The sequence below is a fragment of the Caretta caretta genome, chromosome 3 (assembly GCF_965140235.1).
Source record: "Caretta caretta isolate rCarCar2 chromosome 3, rCarCar1.hap1, whole genome shotgun sequence".
NCBI lineage: Eukaryota > Metazoa > Chordata > Testudines > Cheloniidae > Caretta > Caretta caretta.
The window spans coordinates 66,284,369-66,305,273 of NC_134208.1; the positions used below are offsets into that span (position 1 = coordinate 66,284,369).

General features: G+C 40.0%; 1 protein-coding gene across 7 annotated transcripts in view; it reads right to left on the reverse strand.

Annotated features, from left to right (window-relative positions):
* Positions 1–20,905, reverse strand: part of CEP162 (centrosomal protein 162) — an 80,636-nt gene that overhangs the window by 43,565 nt on the left and 16,166 nt on the right. For 6 of the 7 annotated variants that reach the window (XR_007355912.2, XR_012667604.1, XR_007355913.2 and 3 more), the window contains 8 exons: positions 15,898–16,050; positions 15,377–15,563; positions 14,053–14,108; positions 12,258–12,373; positions 10,421–10,448; positions 6,545–6,664; positions 5,484–5,678; positions 377–458 (listed from right to left, as the gene is read on the reverse strand). Coding sequence is in view for 4 of the 7 variants with exons in the window: in XM_048845104.2 (XP_048701061.2) it covers positions 377–458; positions 5,484–5,678; positions 6,545–6,664; positions 10,421–10,448; positions 12,258–12,373; positions 14,053–14,108; positions 15,377–15,563; positions 15,898–16,050 (937 nt within the window). In the remaining 3 variants the exon portion in view is untranslated. The remainder of the gene's footprint in view (positions 1–376; positions 459–5,483; positions 5,679–6,544; positions 6,665–10,420; positions 10,449–12,257; positions 12,374–14,052; positions 14,109–15,376; positions 15,564–15,897; positions 16,051–20,905) is intronic. The other variant, XM_048845103.2, reaches the window with a different exon arrangement.

Below are 20,905 nucleotides of genomic sequence, written 5' to 3' on the forward strand. Positions count from 1 at the left end.
AAAGTGCATTTAACAAGACTTGCAATTTGCTTACAAATTTTTTTTCTAAAATTGACACACAAATGCAATGTTATTTCCATTGCCAGGTCAAAAGACTCTTCATTTTTGAATTAGCTACTTGCAATACTTCTAAACTCTGTTTACTAATGGAGTAAGTCTACTGGAAATAGATCTTATTTTCAAAAGTGGCCATACCAACTCAGAATACATATTCACACAGATCAGCACAAACTACACACAGTAGTACTAAATTATCTAGCACAATAAAAATCTAGATTCCTAGCTCAAAAATGACCCTAGTTATTCAGAAAGATGATTTTCACAAATAATTCATGGACATTAAGATGTTAAAACATGCATTTTCTAAAACAAATACCTTACAAGCTCCAGATCAAAGCCTCTTGCATGAGATGAATCTGCTCTAATGGGTTTCATTAATTCCTCTACAGTGAGCAAATCTAAGGAGTGGAATACATTATTAATTTTAAGTATAATATTTAATACACAGTAATAAACTAGTTATTTTAAAAAAATTATTACAATTCTGAGTGGGTGATAGATTTAGAAAACATTTTATCAAATGCTATAACTTAGTATTTGGCAAAAATATCATGTATCTTTCTGAAACATGCCCCTTACTGATTTAACTTGGCATCAAATAGATTCCAAGATACCTACCATATAAAATAATACACTGATGTTGCAAAACAAACAAAAAACAAAAAAAAAACCCCACACTTGTCTCAACCATAAAAGTAACTTCCAAAACAAAAGTGTCAGAATCATTAATTTTGAGTGTTTTTTTTGTGTGTGTGTCTTGTTTTTACAAGCACCCTCATTGTCCAGAAACTACATACAATCTCTCAGATGTTATTCAGCTATTTTAAGTTAGGCACAGGTATTCCAAATGGTATAATTCTGCCTGATTATTGCATAAAATATTTATTGGCATTTTTAACTTAAGTCACTAATTATGTTTTAAGTGCTGCATTGAACACATTGATAAGGATAATACAAAACCAGTAATAAATGAAAGCTGTGTTAACTTGAACCCCATTAAAAAGCAAAACAAAAAGAGATACCGAGTTAAATTCTGCCAAACAGTAATCTGTAATTCTCCAAAATCTCCAGTGCTTCTAAGGTAGTGAAAAGAAATCACAGACAGAAAATAGAAATGGAAAAGACATACTAGGTCATCTCGGAAAATGGTGTAAATTAGGAATAACTCTCCTCAATTCTTTGGTGTAACTAAGAGCAGAACTTAGCCTGTTAATGTTTGTCACACAGAAAAAGTGGGTAGAGAAGATCTTGTTTCTAAGCTTTAAAAAAGGTGTTACAAATACAAAGCAAATTAAAATCTTTTCTTAAAATAGAAATTTATGTAGTATGAATCTTTGTAGGCCAGATCCTATCCACCTGTAGTAAAACCCATGGGAGAGAGCTGTTGGGGAAGGAGGTCTTTGCAAAGATTGGCTCCTGTCGATTTCCCTATATTGTCCCATTCAAGTCTGAACCTGTGTTGGGTAGGGTAATCAGAGCTGTTGAAGAACATGACAGATCCCCTGGCATCTGCAGGAGGCCATCCACATGGAGATCCTTTACCTCTGCATCAGCTCTGGCCCCCACCAGCTCTTCCTTGGCAATACAATGCTATTGGAGAACTCCGTTCGCCCTGGATGCCTTTAAGATACCAGAAGGGTGCTTAATGGAAAGATAACTGTATCAGACTATATTATCCTTGCTGGGAATGTGCAACCTGCCTTCTCATTCCTATCACCTGTGTAGTCTTCCCCCTCTCTACCACTGTAGATCGTGATCTGGTGTAGCACTCTCTAAGAGTTTGAGTAGAAGAGAAGAGACAGTGCCACTGATGTGGCTGATCCCACATCTTGTGGAGTAGAGATTCACATGCTGAAGATCCACTCCCTGGTTGGATTTCAGGGAGAAGATCTAGAGTCAAATTTTCAAAAGTGCCTAAGTGATTCAGGAGCTTAAGTCCCATTTTCTAAAAGCACTTAGAAGCTCAAGTCTCACTGAAAGTCAGTAAGACAGACTTAGGAGAAAAGCTGGTCAGAAAAATTCCAACAAAATATTTTTTGTCATAATTTTCTGATACATGGAAATCAAAATATTTCAAGGCAGCAGTTTGAATTTGACAAACTTCTGATAGAACGCAGGAAGGCTCCCTGTCATCTCATCCCTGGATTCTCAGCAGATGGGGCTTGCGGGTAGGATAAAGTGGAGCTGGGACCCTGGTAGACCCAGCTCAGCCAGGAGCCTCAGAGCTGTCACTCCCAGGGTTGCAGCTTCAACCCACCAAGTATGTTAGAAAGGACCCAAGGCTTCCCAGGTCCCAGCAGTTCACCATATGGGCTGCAATGAAGCCAGGGACCCTGGAAACTACAGACTGAAATTGACATGATTTTTATTAGGTCCATAGCTGCCCTTCAGTGAATAGCAGCCCTGAAGCTGACCAGACTTTTGTCAAGTTAAAAGGTCTGGTCAGTTTCACCGCTGTTATTCAGTGATAGACAGCAGTGAAACTGATAAGAATCACATCAATTTCACTCTGCAACTGCCAAGGCCTCATTGGTCTCCAGCTTCCCTGCAGCCTGCCAAAGAGGCACCCAGGAATCCTGGGAGCATATTTTGTTTCAGAAACACCGGATTTTGGTGTTTCCAAAATGAAATGTTGCAGGATTTCAGTTCTGTGAAAATTCTGGAGAACAACTTTTTGTCCTGAGTCAGGATTAAAAAAATTCCGAAAACTCTAAAGTTTTCACAGAACTGAAATTAGGTTTCCCAGCCAGCTCTACTTAGGAGCCTAAGGCCTGGTCTACACTACGGGGTTAGGTCAAATTTAGCCACGTTAGGTCAATTTAAAAATGACTGAGTCCACACAACCAACCCCGTTCCGTCGACCTAAAGGGCTCTTAAAATCGACTTCTGTACTCCTCCCCGACGAGGGGAGTAGCACTAAAATCGACCTTGCTGGGTTGAATTTGGGGTAATGCGGATACAAATCGACAGTATTGGCCTCCAGGAGCTATCCCAAAGTGTTCCACTGTGACCGCTCTGTACAGCGCTTTGAACTCTGATGCACTAGCCAGGTACACAGGAAAAGCCCCAGGAACTTCTGAATTTCATTTCCTGTTTGGTCAGCGTGGTGAACTCAGCGGCACTCAGCAGGACAGGTGACCATGCAGTCCCCCTATCATCTCCATCCCTGAGGTTATCGCAGATTAGAAGGCGAAAAAACCACACTCACGATGACATGTTTTCCGAGCTCATGCAGTCCTCCCGCAATGATAGGGCACAGCTTAATGCATGGAGGCATTCAGTGGTAGAGGCCAGGAAAGAATTAAGTGAGTGTGAAGCGTGGAGGAAGGATGCGATGCTGAGGCTAATGGGGGACCAAATGGACATGATGAAGCGTCTGTTGGAGCTGCAGGAAAGCCAACAAGAGGGCAGACCCCACTGCAGCCATGTACAACCGCCTCCCCTCCTCCCCATGTTCCATAGCCTCCTCACCCAGACTCCCAAGAACGCGGCGGGGCAGAGGCTCTGGGCACCCAGCCACTCCACTCCAGAGGATGGCCCAAGCAACAGAAGGCTGTCATTCAAAACAGTCTGATTTTTAGTGTGGCTACAATAAGCCATGTGGCCTTGTCCTTCCCTCCTCCCTCACCCGACTCGGGCTACCTTGTCCGTTATCTTTTTTTTTTCTTAATTAAGAAAGAATGCATGGTTTCAAAATAATAGTTACTTTATTTCGAAGGGGGGGAGTGTGGTTGGCTTACAGGGAATTAAAATTAACAAAGGAGGAGGGTTTGCATCAAGGAGGAACACACACAACTGTCACACCAAAGCCTGGCCAGTCATGAGAGTAGTTTTCAAAGCCTCTCTGATGCACAGCGCGCCTTGCTGTGCTTTTCTAATCGCCCTGTTGTCTGGCTGCTCAAAATCGGACGCCAGGAGATTTGCTTCAACCTCACACCCCGCCATAAACGTCTCCCCCTTACTCACAGATATTATGGAGCACACAGCAAGCAGCAATAACAATGGGAATGTTCATTACACTGAGGTCTGACCTAGTCAGCAAACAGCACCAGTGAGCTTTTAAAAGTCCAAAGGCACATTCTACCACCATTCTACACTTGCTCAGCCTATGGTTGAACTGCTCCTTACTACTGTCCAGGCTTCATGAGCCATGGGAGCAAGGGGTAGGCTGGGGTAGGTGCGACCGTGTGGTGCTGCCAGCTGGGAGAGCAGCCTGAGGCAGAAGCCTCCAGCTCGCAGGATATTCCAGGCCCGACTGAATCTCCATGAGACAAAACTTAAAGAAGAGAATGACCTGGAGTCTCTGGCTCCCATTCGGTGCTCTAAGAGGAGGATAGCCATGTCTGTCCAGGCACCCCGATCGACGTCACCGAGGTCTGCCAGGAGCACCCAGGAGACGTACGACAGCTATCAGTCCTACTGCACCGTCTGGCGCGAAGGCAAGGAGCTGCTGCTGTGCAGCAATGCAGTACTGCGTCTGCCAGCAGCACCCAGGAGACGTACGGTGACAGTGAGCTGAGCAGGCTCCATGCTTGCTGTGGTATGGCGTCTGCACGGGTAACCCAGGAAAAAAGGAGCGAAACGATTGTCTGCTGTTGCATTCACGGAGGGAGGGGGACCTGTACCCAAAACCACCTGCGACAATGTTTTTGCCCCATCAGGCATCGGGAGCTTAACCCAGAATTCCAACGGGCAGCGGAGACTGCGGGAACTGTGGGATAGCTACCCACAGTGCACCACTCTGTAAGTCTATGCTAGCCACGGTAGTGAGGATGCACTCCACCGATTTAATGCGCTTAGTGTGGACATACTGAATTAACTGTATAAAATCTGTTTCTAAAAATCGACTTCTTTTCTAAAACGAGCTAATTTCGTAGTGTAGACAAGGCCTAAGATTCTCTTGAAAATAGAACTCAGGCTCTTCTGAAAAATTTTATCCCTAGGCTTATATATTTTACTTGTGTATGTGATATATTACAGTTTTGTTTTTTCAATTTTTAAAAAGAGATTTGTTTTATGGACTAGAGAACATTGGAGTCAATTTATGTTATAAATGCATAAATAAGAAGAACAGTCTGCTTTAAGTTTTAGCTCTTTGTTTGAAATAATTCCTTTAAGTAACTTGAACACACTTCTCAGGTGTAACTTGAGCATAACCCAAAACATACACTGATTTTACATAATTTGAACAAGAAAGGAATTATAGAAAGATAATATACTCAAGATTAGTTGAGCATGAGCAATACAGTCCACGTTACCAGAAACCACAGCTCTTTTTAACCTAAATGAAATGGCAAATAGCTGCTCTCTGTACTAGTTCTATCCATAGAGTTTGAATGTATCATTTCCATAATGTAGTCCTGTCAACTAGGGAACGGCAATAGATGGGAAATCACAACTCTGCTTCCATGTGCAGCATCTACCTGATTCAGTAGTTGAGATGTTTTTTGCACAGTCTTCGTTGTTTTGTGAAGCATCTTGGACTGGGCACTCCGCATTTTCCATCGTACTAAGATTAATTCTTTGCTCATCAGTGTCTCCTAGAGATTGATCAATATGACAATAGGCCTGCTGTAATGCTTCAATATCACTGTTAGTTTGTCCATAGGAAATACCTGCTGGAAATTAACAATCAAGATGTAGGGAACTGGAAATTCATTAGAGAAACAATAAGTCAACTCAACACATTGGAAGAACAAGTTTCAGTCACTAGCATGATCTATTAACAGATAAATGTAACAGCATTGTGACAAAGTAATGAGAAAAAGAAAAGAAATCCAACAATTTACTTATCCTCTCTCGACTCAATTTCAAAATTTACAGGGAGCAACTATTGCTGAAAACAGAAAACTTCATTTTAACTATGAAAGTGTTTATTAAATAATACTTGCTCTTCTCTACAATTATAGGTGTTTCCATTTTTATAAATATTTTCACTACTAAAACTCTCACAAATGAGACGTATATTTTGTTAGATTAAATACAGTGTGGCTATGATGAAATAAGTGTATTGTAAGTCTTCATGGAGTTATATATTTTCTCATTGTTTTGATTTCTCTCCCCCATTAGAATTTTGAATACAATTAAAATTTTAGATGCTGTGAACGTCTATTTCTGACTTCTAAATGAACTTCAATTGCTAAAGAGTGTGTGTGTGTGTGTGTGTGTGTGTGTGTGTGTGTGTGAGAGAGAGAGTGTGAGTGAGTGAAAGCAGCTTGCAGTGATCAAGAAAAAATAAAAGAAAATATTTAAAACTTAAGTATCAGTTGTCTGGAAAAGACCTTTATGAAAAAAAATTTAAGCCTGAAAAGAAAAAGCATTTCTTTCCTCAAGATTTTGGTCATTACCAACCAGGGCTTGATTTGCATAGGCAACATAGAATTTCCTTATTTCCTCTATCCAATCCTCTGGAGCCATCAGGTCTCCAGCTAAAATACAGTCTAAATTAAAACAAACAAACAAAACAAAGACAAAGCAGCCTTACCAGTTCCATTTATTTCATCCTTAGTGACTTCAGGTGTCTGATGTTCAGTCACTGCTGCATCTTGCTGTTCAATGACCTTTTGGGTTTCCATGGTGGAGTCTTGTGAATCAAGCAACACAACTAAAAGGATACAAAAAGATAAACCTGGGACTTTAGGGAACACTGTCACTGATGTGATATTACACCTTCTCCATCCTGGCCCAGTGGATGCAGAATACAATTTTAATCAGTTAGGAACAGATTAGCACCTTGTGATCCGTCATGTGTATGGGTCAATTCCTAGTTGCACTTCCACCAGCAGCAGAGCAGACCTTGAACTGTGACACAGTCACAATTCAGTCTCTGCTTCCCTCTTGCTCCTTGTGGGAAGCAAGCTACTCCAGCTCTTTTCCCAGTGCAGCTTCCCTGCCCACTCTGCTCCAAACCAGCTCAGTTGTGCTGGCTGGCACACTAGACAAGAGGTGCTAAGGCTCAATCCACACCCCATTCCTGCCTAGGAGAGGAAGTAGTGGCTTAGCAATTGCTATTTCCCCACCATGCTATGACAAGCAATGTGAATAGTCAAATGGGTGTACACATCCTTATACTACGCTGCACAGATAGACTCATGAGTGAGCCCTTTAGTTAACCCTCATGAATTAAGCCCTCACTTGGTTTTGTTATTAATAGGCCTTTACCATTTATCCCTTCAAATTCAGGATTAGCATACTTGAACATAAAACACTGTCAGAGTAGTTAATATTTTGTTAATTCACCAGCAGGTATTTTGTTAGTGGTGTAGGCCTTGTTTGAGCCCTACGCACAACTAACAGTGTGAACTAAAGGCTGTGAACCACAGTAGGCTTGGCCTTGGCAAAATAACTAATACACTAGATATTGGCTAACCAAGTAAGCACATTCCTGACTGGAGAGGATGGTACAAAAACACCCAGAGTTCTCAAGTAACTATGTAACTATATTCCAGGAAGTTAATACAAATACATCCCAACCTAGCACAAGATAAAATAGTTTGACAGAATAATTAATAGGGGTGTTTTGTCCAAGACATCTGGAGTAAGGTACAACGGGAGGTAACAAACAGATGTCATGAAACACGTAAGGTGGTATGTAAGTTGTTTATCCCAGTTGTTTGTCTCAGTCTATAAATGTCGGGGTACCTCGCCTTAATCCTTTGTGCGGCCGAGGGGACAACAGAAATTCCCGCTGCTGTCTGAGCCACTCCTTGGCATGAGGCACTCATGCGTTAACGTACTTGTGCAAGTTAAGAGAGTCGTTAGGACGTGCCTAGAGGGCAATAAACCTGGCAGAGTGCCTTAGTCACTGAACCTTGTCTGTGGTCTCTCTCTACAAGTAACATCAAGGTCCGCTGAATTAGCAGGCTGAGCTTTCTGCTCATGCTGGTAACACTGAAGCTCCAAGAACAGAAGCACTGAGCAGCTGTAACAGCTTAGCAACCTTGACAGTGTGGCTGCAGCAACAACTTTCCTCTGCACTTATGAACTGGCTAAAGACAATTAATTTGTTAGACCCCACACGTTCTGCAGACACACCAAATCTTGCCTCTCTATAATAAGATTACTCTAAAGGACTCTCCAAAAATCAGCACGGTTTTATTTTATTTTTAATTGCCAAAATAAAACCCGTTTAGCAATTTCTGAATTATTTAAACCCCCCTTTTTGGAGGGAGGAGACAAGTGAGAATAGGAAAAACATTCTGTTAATTTCTGAAAGACTTCTTGTGCACCTCATGATCACCTCACTCCCAGACAGGTAGGTAAGCAGGCTGCAGATTCTCTTCTTCATTCTGGTGAGGGGGAACGCTATAGAAGTGACCAGTAATAAAATATCCTTTTCTCCAGAAGTGGGTGTGTTATGACTGGAAGTCAGAGTGCTAGACAACAAGGTTAAGATTTTCAAAGACAACTAGGGGATTTAGTTATAACTCCCACTGAAATAAATAAGGCTGGATCCCTAGCTGGCTCTGAAAAAACTCAACCCAAGTTTGTTGGGTTGGTGGCTTTGGCTTTCAACAAGTAGGTCACAAAAAGCATGTAAAACACTGGTGTCCAACCTTCCATCACAGGGCCAAAAATATTATTTCAAACTATCAAGGGGTTACAATCAGGAGGAGAGGTGCAGCTTAAGCTGGTATCTTTTCCGCTTTGGTCCCTAACTTTAGGTTCAAAGATGCTTAATTGCTCCCACTCCGCCAAGTATCAGTTGGGCTTGGAGAAGGAAGCTGGGGCTTCATTAATCAAGTCCTGTTTTTAGAACATAAGCACGGCCATACGGGGTCAGACTAAAGGTCCATCTAGCCCTATATCCTGTCTTCTGACAGTGGCCAGTGCCAGGTGCCCTAGGGGGAATGAACAGAACATGTAATCATCAAGTGATCCATCCCTGTCACCCATTCCCTGCTTCTGGCAAACAAAGCCTAGGGACACCACCCCTGCCCATCCGGGCTAACAGCCATTGATGGACCTATCCTACATGAACTTATCTAGTTCTTTTTTGAACCCTGTTATAGACTTGGCCTTCACAACATTCTCTGGCAAGGAGCTCCACAAGTTGACTGTGCCTTGTGTGAAAAAATACTTCCTTTTGTTTGTTTTAAACCTGCTGCCTATTAATATTATTTGATGACCCCTAGTTCGTGTGTTATGAGGAGTAAACAACACATTTACTTTCTCCACACCAGTCATGATTTTATAGACCTCTATCATATCCACCCTTACTTGTCTCTTTTCCAAGCTAAAAAGTCCCAGTTTTATTAATCTCTCCTCATATGGCAGCCATTCCATACTCGTACTCATTTTTGTTGCCCTTTTCTGAACTTTTCCAATTCCAATATATCTTTTTTTTTATATGGGGCTACCACATCTGCAGGCAGTATTCAAGTTGTGGGCGTACCACAGATTTATATAGAGGCAATATGATATTTTCTGTCTTATTAGCTATCCCTGTCTTAATGATTCTCAACATTCTGTTCAATTTTTTGACTGCCTCTGCACATTGAGTGGATGTTTTCAGAAAACTATCCACACTGACTCCAAGATCTCTTTCTTGAGTGGTAACAACTAATTTAGACCCCATCATTTTATATGTATAGTTGGGATTATGTTTTCCAATATTGCATTTATCAACACTGAATTTCATTTCCCATTTTGTTGCCCAGTCATTCAGTTTTGTGAGATCCTTTTATAGCGCTTCGCAGTCTACCTGGGACTTAACTATCCTGAGTAGTTTTGTATCATCTGCAAATTTTGCTACCTCACTGTTTACCCCTTTTTCCAGATCATTTATGTATATGTTGAATAGTACTGGTTCCAGTACAGACCCCTGGACGACACCACTATTTACCAACCTCCATTCTGAAGGCTGACCATTTATTCCTATCCTTCGTTTCCTATCTTTTAACCAGTTACGGATTCATGAGAGGACCCTCACTCTTAACCAATGATAGCTTACCTTGCTTAAAAGTCTTTGGTGAGTGACCTTGTCAAAAGCCTTCTGAAAATCTAAGTACACTATATCCACTGGATCACCCTCTACATTTCAACACTCTGGGCATGATTCTGAAACATGGCTACTAAGGCCCCAGTTCTATGAGCTCCACCTGCGAGGACTGCAGTGCCTGCATTGAGCTCACTGCAGGATCTGGCCCTAAGCTTGCAGGTGTGAAAACGTGGAAACTGAATTTTTGGTGCAAAATTAGAGACTGTGTTGAGGCCTATTTAAAAATTAAGACATATGGATCATTCTTAACTACTTCAGTCCATGATTAGGGAGCAGTAAATTCACATTCAGAAATAAAACAGATTTACTTGCTGTATGTTTTACAAATATTTTCACGCTACTGCAAATTTAAATTTTTACCTTTAGCCAGCATGCCAGTCTTTTCATCCTAAAACAATTGAAACAGTGAAGGATAGTTACTTTGTGAATTTGAAAAAACAAAATAAGTTTATATTTAAAGAGATTAAAAGTTTGCTTTAGTTCATGTGCAGTTCAATATTTATAGTATGAGTTTAAGCTGTGCAACTGCTTGGAGCACGATGAAGTTATGATACCAATAGATGAACTGGGACCATACATCTTCCCCATTCTTTTACTCTGCTTCCCCCTTAAGGGTGAGGTGGAACTAGATGCTAAAAATTACATTAGCAAAATGCTGTTATTGCAAATTACAACACAAGAAAATCAGAAAATACCATGTTAGTGTCCTTATTACAGCATTCATTTTTCATTTCCTAACTACTTTGCCTTCAAGTTTGAAGCCTTAAAGTGGTATGAACATGGGCGGAGGTGCTGTTTGTTTGTGGTTTTGCATTTATTAGCACTAGCATTTCAACTAATACTTGTTTTCAAAACAAGCTACAAAAATTTGAGGGTCATCAATTGGCGATTAATGTGAGCTGTTCTAGACAACAAAATCTAACGTAGATAAGCTGTAATCACATACATGGTACGCCCTACTAAATAAAGTTTACCTCGACTATGTTGCATTGAATTTTTAAAAGAACTTTGCTCAGAAATAAGAATCATTTTATGGACCAGTGTTTTGTTTTTCAGTCTTAAGGAACCAGAAGTATCTGAAAATACGTTTATCGTATTTTCTATAGATGTGGTACAGTACATGGATACAACACAAAATATCCTTACAAAAAAGACTTATTGTCTTTAATTTTGCATTGAAGACTTACCTCTTGGTCTCATTGTTTTGCTTACATAAAACACACTGGCCCCAATTCTTAGACCCAAAGGGTAGGAAAATGAGACTTTAAACCACATTTTTGGCCCCTGGATTTTGAGGGTGATCCTGAGATGGTTTGGCCTCTGGTGAAAGTTAGAGCATTCTCAGAACTGATCTAACCTATGCCAAGTGATCCCAAAAAAGCTGTTGCAGCACTCAGAAATAGCCAGAGCATACAGCCACTCTGGCCTGCCTTCTATGCCAAAGGCAGCTGGGAGCAGGTATAGAGCTACTGCACTTTCTCCATGCCACTCCGGCATTCCCCTATAGTGACAGAATTCCAGGTGGCTAGATCCACTGGGTTCATGATTGATGATACAGATAGTCCTGACCACCCCTTTACAAGTCATCCAGCAGATCACTAGCCAACAGATGTATGCACTGTTTGGGAGAAGGGGTGGAAAGGAAAAGTTTGATTCCCCTTTTCATTCTAAAGTTCTATGGGTCAGAGGCTTTCCTTTTCCCGAAGAGCTCAATAGCTTTTTCACCCCCGACTCCCTGCCCCACGCCTCCCCACAAAAAAAGAGAGAAAAGCTCCCTGTCATTCTGAAGCGCCGTGCAGTGCTTTTAAGTACTGCACTTACCATCTGTGATTGTTAACTCAAAATGCAAATAAGCAAGTACCGTAGATCAAAGCACCAGGAACAGTACATTCTTCATGGAAAAATACCACACCAAATACCTCTATTCTTCCTTGTATGTAATGCAAGTCCATTAAAAAAAAACTATAGCTACTTGTGTTCTTTTACATATATATTTGTGTACTTGTAGATCTCTATAAACTCAAAAAAGTAGTTTAAAAGCTCAGACAATTAGTTTAAAATGATAGATTTTTAAGAAGTGTTTTAAAACTGGCAGTTTGGTCTTTGTCAGAATTATGATGATCTTTAAAGCAGATACACATAGCAGAAAATGTCTCATACCACAAAATTCAACAATTTAAATATTTAAATATTATACCTGTCCTTGAATTTTTAAATCAGCTTCTGATCTGACAGTTTGCTCAACTTCATTATCTTCATTTTTAGAAGGATAATTAGATTCGGTCTCATCTTCAAAATCTTCACTATAATTGCCTGAAGTAAAATTAAGCAGGGAATAAAGATGATTTTTTTTTTTTTTTTTAAGGATACAGGCAGTGTCAGGAAAATACTTTGCTAACAACAAATAATGTGTTGCTCACAGAGCTTATTTTGTAACAAAAGTTAGCATGAAGAATAAGCCAGGTATATTCCCTCCAAATTCAAATGAGTATATAGTATAATTGCTACAAACAGGATTTTTTACCGTTCCCAATGATATTTTTGTTTGACATTTGATGATTCAAAATGTATACATTAGTTTCTGATTATGTAGTACAATTGTTACTATACGAGTTTCACTATAAGAAATTATAAGACTATAATTATAGTCTATATATACACACTACAATAACTACATAGAAACTAAACTGTTACTGTAAGAATTTATATTCTTTTATCTTTGTAAAACTACAAATTTGTTTTAACATTTCTATTATAGCCCTTGAGCTGACAGTGCACCCATACATTTTAAAGAAAGAATATTTCCTTTAGTTATTTAAGGTTTGCAAATACGCATTTTACTTAAATTTAATAAGAGTTATGTTTATTAAATTCAAACTTTCCAGAATGGATTTCTGGACAGTTCAGCTAACCAATTAATTTGTTCCGTCTCAAAAAAGGAATTTGCCCTTTTAGTATAATAGATTAAGACGCCGGGATGGAATGAAATAGATAAACCAAGAAAGAGCTATAAGTAAGGGGAGAGGGAGGAGCAGCAGCACAGTGAAAGGGAAAAGTAGAGACAGGCTGAGAGGGGCAGTGTGTCAATTTGGGAAATCTACGATTTATGAATTTGGTGTGAGATTATGAACTCTCTGAATGTGACTTTACCAAGCTGCTAACTTCATTTTGATTGTGCAGCCCTTTTCCTTCTCTTTTGTTTTTTTTACTTCCATGTTGGACTGAAATTTCAAGTGGGAGTGATACAGGGCTGACAACAGAGCGTCCTTAAACTGGGATCTGCCTCTAAGCATCCTAGACAATAGGCAAGCTCTTGCCCAGCAGAACTGGTTTGTCAGGGGAGATGTCGCCTGGAAACTAAGCTACCTGGGAGGTTCTGATCACCTGAGAAGGCTGATCTAGGAATCACCTGACAGAGATCTTGTAAAGTTATAAAAAGGCAGATCCCAAGCCCTTATTAGTACAGTTAACAAGAAAATCACCTTGACTTTCAAATAAAAACAGGTTGCATGCATTGGGACGAATATTGATGTGAAAAAAAGCCAGATGAAAGAACACCTGGTTCCCATAATACCCCCACTACCCTTTCAGTGATGTTGCTATACTATCTTGTCTATCTGGAATATACAAAAGGAGAGGAGCCTCAAATTTTCTGGCTCACTTTCTCAAAGAAATATGGAGTAGGGGACAAACAAAAGAGTTTTAAATTGTATTTTTCCCTTTCCAGGTCTTCAAAGCATGGTCCATTGGAATTGTGGAGATCCTGCTCTACTCTGATATTCCAACATGCATTTTTCTGATGACTTCAGTAGCTTCTATAATTAGCACTTCTATAATTAGAACTTCACCTTTTGTTAATTATTCAGCAGTTTTATAAAATTTTCTCTATTCTTAGTTTACACTGTTGGGTATAAAATAATGCCCAAAAGAAGACACTCCACAAATTAAACAAGAGGTTTTACACGCATTATTTGTGAAGATAAGACTATTACCACATTTCTCTCTGTGTTTAGATTCATCTTCCACTTGTTCTACATTTTGTTCATTGCTGGGGGCGGAAAAAAAAAATGTTACTGTCTCCCTTGTCATTAATGAGCACCAGTTTAGATTTTTTTTTTAAATCTGTTCTTCATAAAAGCTTCCTGCCTCATACTGGTAATTGTAATAATATGTGCACATTTTTTAAACTTATCATTGATATTCTATTTTATATTCTACTGGTGTAAGTGTTGTTATAGCTGTCCACACAGCTAGAACTCTCATCCCCAAACCTCTTCCCCCTTGTAACTGCAACAGCCTCCTCTCTGGCCTCCTTTACACCCAATAGCCCCCTCAAAACAAACACGCCTATCATCATCATTTTTGCTTCTTGTTCCAACTTTGCCATGCACTCCACCCTTTGAGTTCCTCTCTTGGCTCCCCCTTTTCTACTCCAAAGTCAGGTTGTTGTCTTCACTTTTAAAGCTTTTCAGAACTCTCCCTCTCCCTCCTTATCTGCTCTTATATCTTAAGAAATTTCTTTTCCAATCTCTAAGTACACGCAAGTAGGCCAGCCTTGACTGCCTGTTTGTCTTCTCCCACAGCTTTCACACAGCCTCTTACACATGGAATGACCTCCCTGGTCTAGTCTATAAAGTCACTACTTCAAATCCCTCCCCAAGCCTCACTTCTAATGTCATTTCTATAGGAATATGTCAAAAGAAAATGGCTAAGTGGAAGGTTAGTATGGATTACCAATATCTTTATTTACATGTTATAGTTAAGAAAAAAAAATTAAGTATCTTGTAACTATCAAGTTGTGCACAGGTCTGTATAACCATGCGCACTATCACTATGACTCTCATCCTCCCTCCCCTCATTCTCTCCTTTCGCTAATCTCATTTGTGTCTGCCCTAGGTTGCACTTTGAGCCAAGTGTGCGATTCCCATCTTGAGGAGACAAGCTCTTATCAGACTAGGACACTAAATGATGAGCATGACGGCAACATCCTGATTACATACACATCTGAGACCATAGCATGTAGTTGGATGACTAGCCCCACCCACCAGTCAAGCAGCCATTACCACACTTTTTACCATGCTAGCTTGATTGCAGCTAGCATATGTCTCCTCGAGCTGGGAATCACAACCTCAACTTTAAGAGCAGACATACCCTTCAGTTATAAAGTTTCCGAGTAACAACCACATTGTTTTGTATGCTCATACAGTACCTAGTACAATGATGCCTGATTGTGATTTGGGCTTCTGAGCTCCATCATAATATATATATTTATTAAAAATAATGGAGTAATTTCAGTGTAGAGTCCCCACACATTACCAGGCAAATGCTGTTAGTAATATAGAATCATTTGAGTCCAGCTCTTTGTTTAATCTTGAATAATCCATGGTAGATGAAGCTCCTTTTTCAAGTTTAGCAAAGAATCTCTCTTTTTCTTCTTGTTCTTCCAAAGTATCCAATCCAGCTCCCAAAATACTTTGATTAGGTCCAGAAGCCACAACTGAATCTAAATTTAAAAACATATCACAATCTAATTACAATAATATAATCTCAGTCCATGGAATAATCACAGAAGTTTAATTATAATAAAAGACAGCCACATGGTATTAAAGAAATACTAAATAGTGTACAGGATCCTGCAACTGATTCCATGCAGATGGACCCCATGCAGAATTACTTGCAGGATCAGGGCTGAGAACAATGTTTTAAGGAAACAGTTTCACCAATTCTCACCACTTATTGTGTTTATTTTTAGAAAAATATATTCTTCATTTGTAATAACTTGACCAGCAATTTGCTAATAATCTGATTAAATGGTTCCTCTCTCTGTTATTTCTTACCATCAGGTTCCAGGCTATCTCTACTTAAGGATATAGAAATGCCATCACTTTTTTGGAGCTGCATTTTTCCTGTGTGAGCCTCCTCATCCACCTCTACAATAGGGTGGGAATCCTTTTGAGACTTGAGAAAGCTTCCATTTGTCCATAGCATTCCTAAAAAAGACAGTTTTGTACACAACAGAGATTAATTACAAATGACAATTTGTACTGCATGGTTAAGTCTTGCAGTTACCTTTTTAGAATGAGTGAAGTTTATATACTTTATCACAGTAGCAAAGATATTAAACTTGTTTGCATCCCTTAGCTCCGATTAAGTTTGTGACTCAGCCCTTTGCATGTCTTGTTTAGCTTAGCTACTCTCTGCTTTACAATTTTTTTATTTTCACAGTCACGTTTTTAACACCAGCCTAAGATTCTGGTGAGGCGAACATCGTATGTTATGAAATACATAGAGCCTATTTTGTAACCTCTTCACAAAAGCATTCATGGAAGCCAATTATATCCAGAAGTGTTATAAAGAGATTAATATTTAGTGGTAAACATAGTTGGCAGCCCAGAGAAAATGTAGCTTTGTATTTGTTTTCTTTTATATATATTTAAATAGCACCCATTGCTTCAGCAGTAACTTACAATATTTAAAAAAACAAATTTAATTTAATTAAAAAACTACAATAAAAGAACATTCAGGTTGCATGTAAGTATTCAAAAGTCAGGAAAGAAGAAAGTTAAGGATGAACCTGCACATTGTATGTATTACAATAGCCTTTAATTAAATGATCACATACTAATTTTCAATATATTTTTTATGATTAAAATTAAATGATCACATACTAATTTTAATATAGCATATCATACTTTCCCTTCCACACACGTTTGTATCTTAAAATATTTCTTTGTTGTATGTTTGCATTAGTCATTGTTCCAGCAGTCCAGTATGTTTGACAGATTTTTTATAGGAATTCTCTTCTCTCTAAGCCACTTATTCTCATACATTTTTCCTTTGGAGATAAATACAGCTCTGACTAATAACTTATTGCTAGGGTTGCCAACTGTCTAATAGCACAAACCCAAAGACTCCTGCCTCACCCCCTCCCCAAGGCCCTGCCCCACCCTTTCTCTGAGGCCCCGCCCCCGCTCACTTCAGCCCCCCCCCCCCCCCCCGTTGCTTGCTCTCCCACACCCTCACTTACTTTCACCAGGCTGATACAGGGGGTTGTGGTGTGGGTTCTGGGCTGGGGCTGAGGGGTTCGGAGTGTGGTAGGGTGCTCCAGGATCAGCCTAAGGCAGGGGTGCAGGCTCTGGGAGGGAGCTTGGGTGTGGGAGGGGGATCAGGGATGGGGCAGGGGGGTGGGGTTCGGGAGCAGGTTCGGGGTGCAGGCTCCGGCCGAGCAGGACTTATCTTGGGTTGCTCCTGGAAGCAGCAGCATGTCCAGCAGCAGCTCCTAGGTTCAGGAGTGGCCAGGCCACTGTGCGTGCTGTCCCCGCCTGCAGGCACCGCCCCCACAGTTCCCATTGACCATGGTTCCCGTTCCCGGCCAATGGGAGCTGTGGAGTCAATGCTTGGGGCAGGGGCATGGTGCAGCAACTTCTGGCCATGCCTCCACCTAGGAGCCGCTGCTGGACATGCCAGCTGCTTCCAGGAGCGGCGTGGAGCCAGGGCAGGTAGGGAGCCTGCCTTAGCCCCACTGTGCCGTTGGACTTTTATCAGCCTAAAATCTCCCAGATTGGCTTCAGTATCCTCTGAGAGATTGAGCCTGATTCCAGGAGACTCCCAGCCAAATCGGGAGGGTTGGCAACCCTACTTATTGCTGTGTCTAACAAGCTGTTTCTCAACAAAGTACACTTTTAGGCCCAGATTCTTTGCTGTGTATAGCTACACTAATTCTCTACCCAGCCAGGCTGCAAACACAGCTTTCTGAGCTGTGCCAGCTGGGAACAGCTCACCAGCTTGGAATAGCCAGACTACAGAGTTCTCTAACCAAATTTCTCCTTGCCCTTACCATATTCCTCTTTACCTCCAATGCACTCTGACAGGGACTGTGGAAGAAAGTGGTGTAAAAACTGGCTACACCCGCTCTACCCTCTTCAAAAATTCCCCCCAGTGGAGGAAACCTCAAAAGCAGAGATAGGGCCAGTTTCCATCTCCTTGGTACTGAGAGAAAAGTCAGGGAAGAGAATATGGCCCTATAAACTTGTATCACCTGTGTATATATTTCATTATTTCTGTTTTACCATGTCTCTCTTGTAAAAGTGAAACTAATTTGTTTTTTCCAGTGACTTATCCTCAAACTGTCTTAATACATTCTAAATATTAGATGTACTCTCTTTACATTGTTAAACTTCCTAAAAAAACTAACTAAAAATATACGGCCTCATTCCAAACCCACTGAAGTCAACTGGAATCTTTCCATTAATGTCAATGGATTTAAGCGTACAGATTCCCCCGCATCGCCAACTGATTTGAAAGTCATCTGTCTATTTCAAAGTGGACATGTACAGACAAAACAACACATTTCCAGATGCTGGATATTTAACTGTATTAAAGAGCAATAGTATATTTACAGTGAAATGTTTTTATAACACAGTCAATACGGACATCCTTTTTAAAAGTAGAAGTCCTTACCTTGCATTCGGATATGTAAGGGTACATCATCTCTGCATCTGCAAAGAATCCCACTGAAGTGGATGCGGTCCACCTGCGCTGATTTGATTGCATGACTGAAGCCTAATTTTGTAATAACATTTTAAGTACCTATACTAGTCCATGATGCTCTTCACTATTATATATTTGTATTACAGTAGCAGAAGAGGAAAGGGCTTCCTAAAAATACTTTGGAAAGTTTTCCAGAGCAGTATGGAAATATTCTTGGGACAAGTCAGTTCACAGCAAAGTTAAAATTAATTATGTATGCAAACAAGACCAGATTTTCACAAGTGCTTAGCATGCAGCAGCTCTCATTGAGAGCAATATAGCTCAACTCTTGAAAATCTGACCACTTATTTAGGTGCCCTAAATGGGAGCTGTGGGATGCTGAACATTTCCTGCTGGTTATAACACACTTTGCCACCTGCAAATGGGAAGTCTGGGCAAATAGTCCTATTTTCCAGATGAGGTAAATGAAACACAGAGCAGTTAAGTGATGGAGCAAGTAAATGTCAGGGCAAGTACTAGAACTAAAGTCTTTTCTATCTGAGGTCAATGCCTAACTAGGCCACAGTGGCTCCTATTTACACAACCCCTGAATCTTAATAGCCATATTTTTCAGATAAGGTAAAGACACAATTTGCTCCCATATGGAATTTTTTCCATCTATAATTCTCAGTGCTGTTCAAAAGGGTAGGCATGAATATCTTGATTTCTGGAGCAATTTGTCTAAAAGGGACTGTAATCCAGTTGACAAGATATGGATCTACAACAACAGAATTCAGGGATCTGATCCCAGTTTTGCCACAAACTTCCTATGTGACCTTAGACAAGTCATTTAATCACTCTGTGCCTCAACTACTCCATCTGGAAAATGGGAGTATATATTACCATTTTATAGAGCAGAAATGGTGAGGCCTCACTAAATAAGTATTACCAAGTCAGATGGAAAGATGTTGACAGATAACTCAACTCCTAGCCTCATACACATTCCTTTAGACCATGGGGGATTCTGCTGCTGGTACTAGAGAAGGACCCTATTTACCAGATCTTGGGTTTCCCACAATGTTCAGAGTACATCCAGGCCAGTCTGGACTCACCCTGTGAGCAAAGATCCTGCATTAAAGCATGTGAGTGGTCCCAGTGATTTCAATGGGACTTGTTTAAGTGCTTTGCTGGACCAGGACCTAAGGAACTTGTTATCTGTTTGTTGTTGAACTGAGCTATTCAAGCAAGTGCAGTTCAGTTCTAGATGATCACTTAGGCCCTGATCTTGCCACTGCCAACTCTTGCAAATATTCTGCAAAACTCACAATATTTGGCATTTTTCTTAAACCCCCAGCACCTGGAGTCATGTAATTACATGAAACTACACGATTTCATTTAAAAATAATGTTTCTATCCATCATGGTTGCAGAGAAAAAACTGAATACATGAACCCTAAAGGCTTAAAATCAAGGAGAAAAATAGAAGACCCCATAATTTATTATTTTTTTTAAATCTCATGATTTGGAGGCGGGGGTTTGACACAAGATTTGTGAATGCATTGAGAGCCACAGGGAACCCCCATTGAAATGGGGGCCTGCCTACTTGATTCTCAGTGCAGGACAGGAATTTAATAAACTAAAACAACCAATAAGAAAAGAGGATTTCACATGCTCTGTATGTAATTTTCAGAGCCTCATAACATGGCCAAATCAAGATCAATTTCCTTTGGAACAATGCAATGTTCTCAACAAGGGCTATTTTCATGCTGAATTACAGCTTTTAAAAACGTCACCTGTTTTTGGCAGTAGGCCATATCCAAAAAAGGTTGCATTATTTTATTTTAATTTTATTTTATAACTGGACAAGAATTTTTCAAACAAATAAATGATTTTTGATATTTTTTTAAAGTCACCTACGGGATAGGAACTAGAGTAAGTATGTTACCCTTACAACTGTCTGGAATGTCAGAAGCGGCATTTCCCTCTTCATCTTTCTTGGCCTTATTAAATTTTTCCAGTATACTGTATTTAGCCAATGTCTTGTTGCAAGATGCACTGGAAAAAGATTTTGCAGAAACAACTAAGCTCACACACAACATTCATGAATATTTAGGTATAACAGGGAGTAAAGAGAAAAATAAGTCATGAGAATTTAAGTTACAACACTGAAAAAAAAAAACCCGGATTATTTCTTGCAGGTTGAACTATATCAATTTTATAGCTGCTACCAAAAATATAAAGTTACAGTACAGCAGCTGCAGTAATTGTTGCTTGTGGAGATTTATAAATATACTATTTTCTCTTTTTAATGGATTTAGCTGTTACTTACAATGTGTCTTATCTTATACAAAAGTTTTATTCTAGCATGAATGGAAGG